Source organism: Acomys minous, assembly GCF_964271855.1.
Source record: "Acomys minous genome assembly, chromosome: 4".
NCBI lineage: Eukaryota > Metazoa > Chordata > Mammalia > Rodentia > Muridae > Acomys > Acomys minous.
The window spans coordinates 60,469,475-60,481,692 of record NC_140486.1 but is presented as its reverse complement, the minus strand read 5'-3'; the positions used below and the strand labels follow the sequence as shown (position 1 = coordinate 60,481,692).

At 38.4% G+C, this 12,218-nt stretch overlaps 1 protein-coding gene across 2 annotated transcripts in view; it reads left to right on the top strand.

Moving 5' to 3' along the window:
- GALNT1 (polypeptide N-acetylgalactosaminyltransferase 1) overlaps positions 1-12,218 on the top strand; it is an 80,780-nt gene that overhangs the window by 53,797 nt on the left and 14,765 nt on the right. For both annotated transcript variants that reach the window (XM_084780885.1, XM_084780884.1), the window contains exons 6-9: positions 3,182-3,389; positions 6,245-6,415; positions 8,070-8,187; positions 10,525-10,705. In XM_084780885.1, the coding sequence (XP_084637011.1) occupies positions 3,182-3,389; positions 6,245-6,415; positions 8,070-8,187; positions 10,525-10,705 (678 nt within the window). The remainder of the gene's footprint in view (positions 1-3,181; positions 3,390-6,244; positions 6,416-8,069; positions 8,188-10,524; positions 10,706-12,218) is intronic.

Below are 12,218 nucleotides of genomic sequence, written 5' to 3'. Positions count from 1 at the left end.
AGGAGAGGAAGAGGGAGAGAGAGAGGGAGAAAGGGAGAGGGAGAGGAATGAGGAGCAGTAAGAATCTATTTCCTATAGTTCTCTCCAAATCTTTCTCATGTGAACAGAGAAATCTCAGCGTAACACATGACCCTCGTGAGTGGTAAATAGATGGGCTGTGGGTGAAAAATGGGCACAGTGCCTACATGCTAAGGTAGATGTCATAGCACAACTTTTTGGAGTCTGTTCTTTCCTTCCATCCACCACATAGGTCCCAGGAATCAAACTCAGATGGTCAGGCTTGGAAACAAGCAGCTTTACCCATCTGAGCCACCTCACCAACTTCATTAGAACTGACTTGTGCCTTTTGTAAGGAATGGAAATGGCGTATATTTCCAGTTTAATCTTAGACTATTGCCAGTGGGAACACAAAAATGTGAAGTAAATCTGCCTTTCCTCCAAAACCTTTGAAGTCAGCACTTACAGTTAAAGCACTGCAAAATGTGTGAACAAATGTACAAGACAAATTTCAGCAGTACTAGCAAGTGACAAAAATTTTGACAATTTCATGCTGTGTGTCGAAGTGATGTTTAGGGATCCATTTATAGGACAGCAGTCAGCAGACTATCTAAGGAGGGGTTTCTAATCATCACTTACCTTTAAAGGACTTTTTTCTTATAAAATGAGGTCTGAACTGAAGATGCACAATTCTTAGCATGCATTGTATAAACGTCACAAAGATTTCAATAATGCCAAGGAAATTTGTTACAGTGCTACAGAATCATGCATTAAAAACTTTCTTATTGTTCATAGATAAGACAGTATTAATAACTTTCAGATATATAGGACTTTGGGATTAGATTGCTTGGTTTTTTTAAGGCTTATTTTAAACTAATTTTAGAAAAACCTGTTTATGAACAATCAACTTTGATTGATTTAAAATATTAGAACATGGCTCATGCTCCACCACAGGTGATTCTGCTTAGTTCAAGACATCCAAATGTGCCAGAATAAGTGTTCCTCTAGCGGCCTTCTATTATATTCTAATAGCTTGTTGGGATTGGGTTTTTGTTTGTTTGTTTGGTTGGTTGGTTGGTTGGTTTTTGTTTTTTGAGACAGTGTCTTGCTACAAAGCCTAGGCCAATCTGGCCTCAAACTTGAGATCTGTATTCCTCTGCTCCATGCACCAAGTACCAGGTTTCTCCACTCTGCCTGGCCAGTCCTCATACAGGCTCTGTCCACTATGAAATGAGAGGTTTGAATTTAGACAAGCCTGGGCCATAACAAACGCCACCTTGATCAAATGCATGTAATATTCTGAGCTTAGAAAAATCATTTCTAAAGTATGTGTAGCAACACAGCTTTACAGGTTTAACTGTATGTGGAATAATTGCAAACACACTCAGTGCTACTACAAAAAAATGTTTTTCTCAGGTTGGCATTGTTCATACCTCCTTACTCAGAATCTGATTATATTCTTCTTGCCTTGTGACTTAGTTCATGAAGGCATAGTGCTATTTTTAAATGCATTTTTAGCACAAATATTAGGAAATAAATTAGCAGAAAAAGAGCTTAGTAATCTGATACTACTCTGTCTTTTTGGAGGGTTTTGGATTTCTGATGACTTTACTAGTGTCTCATTCTGATCTTAACAAACAGAATAATTTTGCTTTCATTTGTCCTTCCCACCCCATCTTGTAGGAAGCACTTTGAATCCCTGCCTTCAGTATTTAAGTAGCCCCTTAATCATGTACCATGATTTCTCTGAATTGCTGAAGTCTTAGAGGAAAGATTTATTTATTATGTATAGTGTTGTGTGTACATGCCCTAGATCTGATTATAGATGGTTGTGAGCCACCATGTGGTTGCTGGGAATTGAACTCAGGACCTCTGGAAGAGCAGCCAGTGCTCTTAACCTCTGAGCCATCTCTCCAGCCCAGTCATTGGAATTCTATAGATCAATATTTCCTTCCCTGTGTTGTGTGGTATCCACCAGAGAAGACTACTTGGAATGAGTTTAAGCCAATAGTCTTTATTAGCCGGTGAGCTTGTTGGAGATGCCAGTGTAGCACTGAGATTTTTTCAGGGTGAGCTTTTAAGCACAAAATCCACATTGTGGGTTCACATATTTCAGTTAACAAGAACAGTTAGCCAGAATTGGAACTGTAGAAGCCAAAATGCAAGGCTAGTATATTTTGAGACTTTCCTAGAACTGTGTGGACTGAGTGGACTAGGTCTTTGTTTTAGTTTTGGTAGATGGTGCCTTCTGCATGCTGAGTTTTACACCCTGAATGGTACTTTCATCACGGACTCAGTGTGCTAAGATCTGGGGCCCTGTTACACCTAGAAAGATTATGCATATCTATTAATATGCATTAGTTAGAAAGACATATGGTCCCATCACCATCAATAGTTCGTAATTTACACTTATCTGAAAAGGATCTTTCTTTGCCTTTCAGTTCCTATCTAGCATTTTCCCTTATGAGATTTTTTTTTACTTTCTGCCTCCTGCTAAATCTATGGTCAGAGACTGTAGTGATCAGTAAGATACTTTATTTCTGCCTTGGAAGAAATCTCATAATTTTTAAAACTATAATAGCTGTGACATATTATTTCTATTCTCTGTTGTGATCTAGATTTAATATTTTTTTTCCTTTGGTGTGTCTGTGTGTGTGTGTGTGTGTGTGTGTGTGTGTGTGTGTGTGTCTGTCTGTCTGTCTGTCTGTTGGGGGCGGGGGTATTGGTGTTTTGTTTTTTTGAGACAGGATCTCAGAACTTCTTGTGTAGCATACAGTGGCCTGAAACTCTTAAAATCCTCCTACTTCTTCCTTCCAGGTGTTGGGATTGCAAATATGTGCTGCCCTACCTGGCTGAGCTATGTTCCTTCTATTGCAGATTCTTCAGCATGATTAGGAAGAGAATTGTCAAGCCTGATAGATAATGCATGGTGACATGCCTGCATCGGGCGATAATTGAGGCATGGATACTGTCAATATTCATGTGCAAGATAGAGGCAGCTAGTTCATACCTTGGTGAGGTTAGCTTCCTTTAGACAGGGGCACTGATGAGAAAGGAGCCTCATTAGGAGCGCTCTGTCAATATGCATATGTTAAAGGAATGCTGCAGATCAGACTCGCTTTACATTTGGGTAATTAAAGTTCATGCCTTTTTTCATTTCATTCTTTTGCTTTGTTATTTTTAGACTTTTTGAAAAGACCTCTAGAGAGTTATGTGAAAAAACTCAAAGTGCCAGTTCATGTAGTTCGAATGGAACAACGTTCTGGGTTGATCAGAGCTAGATTAAAAGGAGCTGCTGTGTCCAAAGGCCAAGTGATCACCTTCTTAGATGCTCACTGTGAGTGTACAGCAGGGTGGCTGGAGCCTCTCTTAGCCCGCATCAAGCATGACAGGTAATTTTCTGGACTTACAGATTTGTTCTCAGTACCTAATCTTTTTTCCTCCCCTGAGACAGGGTTTCTCTGTGTAGTCTTGGCTGTCCTGGACTCACTTTGTAGACCAGGCTGGCCGCAAACTCACAGCGATCCGCCTGCTTCTGTCTCCACAAGTGCTGGGTTTACAGGCATGCGCTACCTCGCCTATCTTAGTACTTGACCATAAACTCTGCAGTATATTACAAGATTCTGTTTTTAAATAAATACAAAAGTACCATCTTTTCAAATTGCCTTTAGAATGCCTTCAAGAATACAGATACAAACAAGACCACATTTTAAAAGTCTGACAGTTAACAAATTTACAAACTACCCTAATGGGGATGAATTAGGCAGCATGTTGTAGAATAATTACTCTGTGATCTGCTGACGAAATAGGACTAAAACAGGTAGACAGTGAACTCAGGGAAAGTTTGCTGCTGCTGCTGTCAGAGGTGACCCCTGCGCATGCACATTGTCTCATCTTTGTTGACTTCTTCACCGGGACGATAGCTCTCATTTTGTAGCACAAGGCTGAAGAGAGGCACATTGTGTCCTGAAATATAAAGTTGTGTTTGAAGTAATCCTATAATACTACTAATGTAGAATGAACATTGCTGCAGTGCATCTATGATCGTTGCCTTTCATGTTATGTACTTTTCAAATAATTGTCAGAATGTTTTGGTTCTTAAGTGTCATGATAGAAGCAACGTCAGTTTGCTTGACCTGTATTACTTGAATTTCTGTTTGCCATGGCAGTTTGACTTTGAAGCTGTCTATACCAACATTAAGGTTTAGATTTTATAAAGTAGACTTTTATTAGCCCAGTGGAGAATGAAGAGGGTAAGGCCACTTCACTTACCCTGTTTGTTAGCAAATGGTAGCACTACAGCTGCCTGTTCTCATAGACAAAACAAACCAGCATTGGACCAGAGGATAGAGACCATTGCCCTGAAGAATCAAAAGGATAAAATATCTTCTTAAATATTTTTCTATAAGTAAAGAGTGACTGGTTTAGGAAATACTGCATAAAGGTAATGCATAAACTTTAGAAACATGATCCTAGACCCATACAGAGAAGGCAGTGTGTGATGTGTAGGAGAGATTTGACTAAAATGGCAACCAAAATAACTTACACTTTGGGCTGTGTGGCAGATTATATATCCTGAATAGTTTTCAACTGATAAAGTTAAAGTGCTGGATAAATACAAAAACAGATTTTTTTAAAAAATGCACTGTTCAGTTGATACAGTAGAAAAAAATGTAAATCACAAACGTGAGGAAAAAAAAGCTGTCCAGTGAAGCTAGCTGGTATTTGTGGTGTCTGTGATGAATCCTGGGGTACTATTTGTCCCTTGATAAGTGTACAAGTTGAGAGTAACAGGAGCAAAGCATAGGCCTTACTCATGGTGAGGCATGCTATTAATCTTAACAGCAAATACCTGTGGAAAGCTGGGGTGCTGCGGTCTATAGCCAGGGAGAATGAGAACTGGGTCTCACACGTCAAAGTTTATGTGGAAGAGAGGGACAGCTGCTGCCAGGATGTTTCAGCAGAATATACAAAAGTAGGAAAATGGACTTTTTAATGAGGCTAGAATAATTTTAATTTTAAAAAAATGAAGGCCTATGATTTAATTTTAAAGTGTATGTGTGTAAGGTCAGAGAACAACTTGCAGGAGTTGGATTTTTTTCTTCCACTCTGTGAGTCCTAATAATCAAACTCAGGTTGATAATGTTTGGAAGCAGGCACTTTTAGCTACTGGGCTATCTTGCTGGCCCTAGAAAAGAATATAAGGAAAAAAGCCATAGTGCTCACATAGAAGTCAAGGGAGAACTTTCAGAAGTTGGTTTTCTCCTTCTATAATGTAGAGCCTAGGAAGTGAACTCAAGGGATCAAGTTCCTTTACCTGCTGAGCTTTCTCATCAGCCCATGGGAAGAGTTCTTTAAACACTGATAAACTGTAAAGTTTAGGACACTTTCCTTCAAACGTGCTGTTGTCACTGTGTTTTTAGTTTTTAAAAAAGTCAACTGAAAAATATATGAATATATGATCACACTGTCTGTATGGAGAAATACAAGCTTGAAGGAGAAAAATTCCCTTCTAGTAATTAAAATTTTAAATTTCAGCTGGTTATAGTGGTACACACTTTTCATCCCAGAACTCAGGAAGCAGAGGCAAGAGGATCTCTGTGAATTTTTAGGCCAGCCTAATCTACATAGTGAGTTCCTAGATAGCCAGGATTATGTAAAGAGACCTTGTCTCCAAAAACAAAAACCAAACAAGCAAACAAAAAATATGTAAATACAAAAATTTCTTAGCTGTTATTTATTTAATGTAGTTGAATTAATAAAAATGTAAGAAGTCAACTTCAAAGTTAATACCATTATGGTAAACCTATAGGGAGGGATATGTATATAACTATACGCTGTGGCTAGAAAAGAGACACAGGTTGCCTTGAATAAGTGGCATCAGTGCTGGACATTTTTCCTGGAAACAGAAGACTATTATGTACACGAACATACTTAGTGTCTCATTGGCAAAAAAGCTGAAGAGTAGAAATGATAGACTTGTTTATAAAGAAAATGTGTAAAAACGATTGTATGTAGTCAATAAATACGAATTTTTGAAATACTTTATATTTTCCATGTGGCAAATAGTAAACGGTATGTGTAAAAGAAGAAAGGCTAAAAGACAGAAGGTTTTCAGCCAACAAATGATTATGATGCTGCTTTGGTATAGATTATAGCAAAAAAATCCTTTACCATTGTTTCATTGTATAGTTGCTATAGTAAGTAGGAACATTTGAAGATTTTAAATTTGCTTTTTTCACATCAGGAGAACAGTGGTGTGTCCTATCATTGATGTGATCAGCGATGATACTTTTGAGTACATGGCAGGCTCTGACATGACCTATGGTGGATTCAATTGGAAGCTCAATTTTCGTTGGTACCCTGTTCCCCAAAGAGAAATGGACAGAAGGAAAGGTGACCGGACTCTTCCTGTCAGGTAAATTGTCAGACATTTTCTGTATAGTATATTGCAGAGAGTTGTAACACTATAGGAGGGTTAAAGGTATACTTTGAGAAACACAAAGCAAGAATATACCTTGTATTTTGTCAAGACCTGTATTTCACAAATTTTTAAAAAGGATTTCCCCCTCCACTTAGATTTTTTTTCATTCTGTAAACTCCCAGTACACAAGAAAAATGCTGGTAACATAAATATATTTTCTTTCCTGTATGAAAACATTACAGATCTCTAAGTTCAACCTGTGCTTATCAAGCTACTTCTCACTTGTATCCTTATGTTAAAGTACTAGCTCAGAGTTGTGTCTTGCACTGTAATGTGTTTACTAGCATACATACCATCTAGATGGTAGTACTGATTAGTAAGGTTAGAAAAGCTTGTTTCATATAGTTTTTTTAAAAAATAGCTAGAATTAGCAGGGTATAAAGAAACACCCATAATAGTCTTTTTCCTATACTTGATCACATGGCCTTTATTCAGGAAGGTATAAGAAGCATGCTGGTAAGGACAGGACTTTGAGGCACCCAGACACCCTAGTATTTATCCTAATCACATCCACCTGCAGCTTCACTTTTCTCCACTTTGCTCCTATTCTCAGCTTTTCTGGTCTGCTTTCCCATGAATTCAAATACAGTTTTGAAGAAGGCAAAGGGTTTTTTTCACTCATATTCTTTTCCTGAGCCAGCCTGAGTTCCTACCAGTACAAGGACGCTCTTGGTTCAGTTCAGACTCTTAGACATTTGAAAACTCTGGAAATTACAGCTTTCATTGGAAAGATAATGCTGCTACCCTAGAGAGGCCTGGAATAGCGTCAGTGACTTCTGGACTTAGGAGCCTTATCTTTGGGTCCAAGACCTTTTATGTTCTCCTGGTGGAGTCAGTTTTTTCTCTTCATATCCAGCCTTCATGGAAATTAGTGGTGAACAGAAATCATCACCGATGCCCACTCATTTAAGCCCTCCCGCCATTATCACCGCTCTGCTTAGTTCTGCGTGCTTCTCCTCCACTCCACCCTGTGCATGCCTGGACTTGTCTTTGACGGAAAACAGACTGCAGGTGGTCAGAATGGTGGTCCCTTTAGGAGTACGCTAATGCTATTCTGTATTGCATCCTTCCTTTTCTTTAAGATTCTGTAAATCTAGGAAAGGTCTCTTTGTTTTCATCCTATTTAACCTGTCATTTTTTCAGTTCTTGCTACCCTGCAGAACTGGCATTTTAACCCTAACCTGAGTCTAATTGAATAAAATAGTTAACTACCTTTATACTAGAACTGTGGAGCCAAGTCATGCAGATTATGAGAAGTACATTCAGTTTAAGGAGTCTAAGATAGTTGATTGCTACCAAGGATCAAGAAAGGTGCTAAGTACAGGAAGCATACTTAGAACTTAACACAGCACGAGCAAGGGTGCAGATCATGTCTCACACACACACACACACACACACACACACACACACACACACACGCCATCAAAAACCAAAACCTTAGGTGTATAGACATTTCTAAAAAGGGCAAGAATAAGCACTAGTCTGTAGTTATAAACAGCTGTAGACCTATAGAACTTTTAAAAACAAACACTGATTATAAATTTTAAATTATTAAAATTAATGGCGTAGTATTATGATTGAATTTCAGAACACCTACAATGGCCGGAGGCCTTTTTTCAATAGACAGAGATTACTTTCAGGAAATTGGAACATATGATGCTGGAATGGATATTTGGGGAGGAGAAAACCTAGAAATTTCCTTTAGGGTAAGTTCCCTTTGACAAAAAAATAAAATCTTTTACTTAACTACAAATATGTGTTCATTATTCTTGTCTATATAAGAAATAAAATTTAGTGAGTTTAATCTGACTCCAGAATGTTCAGCCTATAGAAAGTTTGATGACACTGTGGAAGAGTGTTAAAAACTATTTCAACAAATAATCCAGTTACCTTTTAACAGTCTAGCTGTTAAACCTGTGCATAATCCTTCAGTTCTCAATATCTGTTATTTTAAGAAAGTAATTCAGTAGTAACAAACAGAAATATTTGTAATTTAAACAGGCTGCTCTGGTATGGAACTGTAAAAATACAATTTCACATTGCGTTATATACTTCTTGTAAAAACATAATATCATGTTGTGTTATATACTTATTGCTTAATTGAAAATTGTTCTCTTATTAAATCTGGTTACCTTATCAGTTTTATATTTTTCAATAAAAGGCGACAACAGTTAGGGAGATAGCCCGTCAGTAAAGTGAATGCGTATATGCATGGAGATCTGCGTTTGATTCCTAGCTCCCATCTAGGAAAAGCTGGGTATAGATCTGCTGAGATGGCCCAGCAGGTAAGGACACTTGCTGCAGTCTGAGTCAGTCCCCAGGACCGAAATAGCAGAAGGAAAGAACTGACTGCTTCACGTTGGTCTGTGACATACACATGCCAAATAAAGTAACTGCTTAATTTTTTTTTTTAAAGCCTGGGCATGACAAATACGTGTTGTAATCCCAGTGCTGGGGACACAGGGACAGCAGAATCCATAGCTAAATCAGTGAACTCCGATTTCAGTGACTGATCCTGTCTCGAAATAAATAAATAAATAAAATAAAATAAAATAAGGTGCAGAGTGATTTGTAAAGACACCCAACTTTAACCTCTGGCCACCACACACACATGCATGCACATAGACCACAAAAAGGAAGAAAAGAGCAAAGCAGTTCTGAAATTACTCTTCAGTTAATTCAACCTAGTTGACTTTTCATTTCATATTCACACATCAGCATGTTAGATGATAATGTGTGCTGTACATAGCTTCTAACACATGGTGTATAAGTGCAGACGAGCTGAGTGTGCTCTAGGTGGACGCAGGAGGCTCTTGTTCCCACCGAGTCTCTGCCTACTTGTAAAAGAAGAGGCTTGCCCTGGGAAAGCCCATCCAGCTCTGACACTGCGCTGAGTATTTAACAAAGGCACAAGTCTTAGAAATGTGAGTTTTAATTGCAATTAGGAGATTTTCTTTTGTGGTACAAAATATATTTTGAACCAGTTGCACTGAATTAAGAATATAAACCGAGGCTGGGCGTGGTGGTGCACGCCTTTAATCCCAGCACTCAGGAGGCAGAGGCAGATGGATTGCTGTGAGTTCGAAGCCAGCCTGGTCTACAAAGCGAGTCTAGGACAGCCAAGGCTACACAGAGAAACCTTGTCTCAAGAAAGAAAAAAAGGGGGGATATAATCCGATACTTCATTTTCCTTTTTTCCCATGTGTTTTATTGATTAAACACATAGACCAGGACATGCTGTCTTTGTCTTGTGGAAGAAACCATTGTGGGTGTCTGTTCTATGTGATGAGTCCAGTGGCACAAATTTGGAGTGGCAGAAATAGAAAAGAATGTGGCTGGATACTCCATGACCATGAGTGTGTGTGTAGTGGAGTGTTAATCATAAACCGCATCAAACACGTTACATATACAAAACAAACATAGTAATATGGACATTTCCTGAAATAGTGTCCCTAGTTGACAAGGGCTGATTGTACTTCAGCAGTTTGAATTTATGATGCTGTGCAGCATCATCTGTATTTAGAGAGTTGCTACTATACATCTCATTCTTCTGTATATATATTTGTAACCCGTTTAATCTCTATTTTAATCTGATTTTGACCAAAATTTTAAAAAACACTTGATCCTACGGTAGTTTTGGTTGTACACCAAAGCAGGATCTCTGAGCGCTGAACTTTGTTTTCTTTTTTGAGACAGTCTCACTGTGTAACACTGGCTTGCTTGGATCTCACTGTGTTGACCAGGTTGGCCTTAACTCACCAAGATCATTTCCTCTGCCTCTCAAATGCTGGCGTTTAAGGCATAGACCACCACAGCCAGGCTTGTGCTCTGAATTTTAAAGTACGTGTTCAACGCAGTCTATTTTGCTCTTTCATTTGGTACTTTGGAGACAGTTTTGGGAAAAATTTACCAATAACTACAGGTTTTCTATTCAAGGTGATAAATAAAAGCCAAAGCCCTGTTCACTTGAAAAGAAAATTACCACACGAATACTACAGGAACCTTTGGTAGGTTGTTACTAAACTGTGTCCTGGCCTTTTCAGATTTGGCAGTGTGGAGGAACTTTGGAAATTGTGACATGCTCCCATGTTGGTCATGTGTTTCGGAAAGCTACACCTTACACGTTTCCAGGAGGGACAGGACAGATTATCAATAAGAACAACAGGCGGCTTGCAGAAGTATGGATGGATGAATTCAAGAATTTCTTCTATATAATTTCTCCAGGTTAGTGTATTTTGTGTGATATATGCAAGAGTGTGCCTTTCTTTTTGTATGTATGTATGTGCATATTTTATTTATATATATAATTTATTTCAAATCTGAGGGGATTGGCACTTGTGCCGTAGCCCAAATGTATAGTTCAAATTCTACCTGTGGAAGTTGATTCTCTTTCCACATATGAGTGCCAGCGATTGAACGTGGGTCTTTAGGTTTTGAAGCAAGAATCTTTATCCACTGAGCAATCTCACTGACCCAAGATTGTATCTCTCTTGTTCCTGATTCTAAGGAGAAGTTAGAAGGATTGGAAGCAAAGATTTGATAAGATCATTGTAAAGATTAATAAAAATCATAGTTCAGAAAATGTTTGTTATAGTATGCCTGAGATATTAGCAGTGATACTAAGTATGTTGGTTAATTTTGCTGACCTAGAGTTGTACATTTGTGTCTCTGTCTGACTCACTCTCTCTCTCTCTCTCTCTCTCTCTCTCTCTCTCTCTCTCTCTCTCTCTCTTCTTTTTAACCTCACTGTAGCATTTGACATTTATTCCTGTGAGATTTCATCTTAGTTTTCAGCCCTTTTCCTTTCTCACAAAGCATTTTCTTTGGGCATTGGCTTCCCCCCCCCCCCAACATAAAAATACTTTGTGTGTGTGTGTCTATGTGTGTGTCTGTGTGTATAGACAGGCTCTGATGTACCCCAGGCTAGCCTTGAACTCACTATGTAGCTGAGGATGACTTTGCTTTTCTGATCCCTCTGCCTCCATCTCCCAAGTGCTGTGATTAGGGGCCTGCATGACGATATCTGTTCTATGTGATACTGAGGACTAAAGCCAGAGCTCCATGCATACTAGATAAGCACTTGCAGCTGAGCCACATCCCCTGCCCCATAACACAGTACCACTTCAGAACAAGTTATGAGCATTCTCCATAAGCAGGCCCTTGATGCTGCTATATGGGACATAATGAAATCATCTCATGTTACAAAGCTAGTGCAGAGCCTATAGCATTCCTCAAGAAGCTTCTCCAAGAATTTTAATCTGCTAATCAGGCTTATGTGTGTCTGTTTTCTCCTCAGCAATAAGTCTGTCTGAAAGTATTCTACCTTGGTTGTTCAGTACAATACTTCAAGACTCAAGTGGGTGTAAACACATTTTAGTGAATTATATGAGAGAAAGCTAACTGGAAATAGTTGTGCTGTTTTAATATTTGCACCAACTAGATTTTAATTTAAATTTTTTTTTACCTTAATGTACATTAAAATTTTTGATCCTTATATAGTTTATTGTTGTCTAATATTAGTATGTATTACATTCTCACATGAATTTAAGTTTTCTTTGAAAAAAGTCAAAACACATGCCTTATTGTTGTTTTCTAGTCTGGGAGGTGGCTCCATAGTATATCACTTGTAATGTCATACATCACCTAAGAATCCCCCATTTCCCACTTGGTTGCTTTGTGAGAATGAGCATGTAAACAGATGTGTATTGCCACCTAGAACTCTAATCGATCACTTATT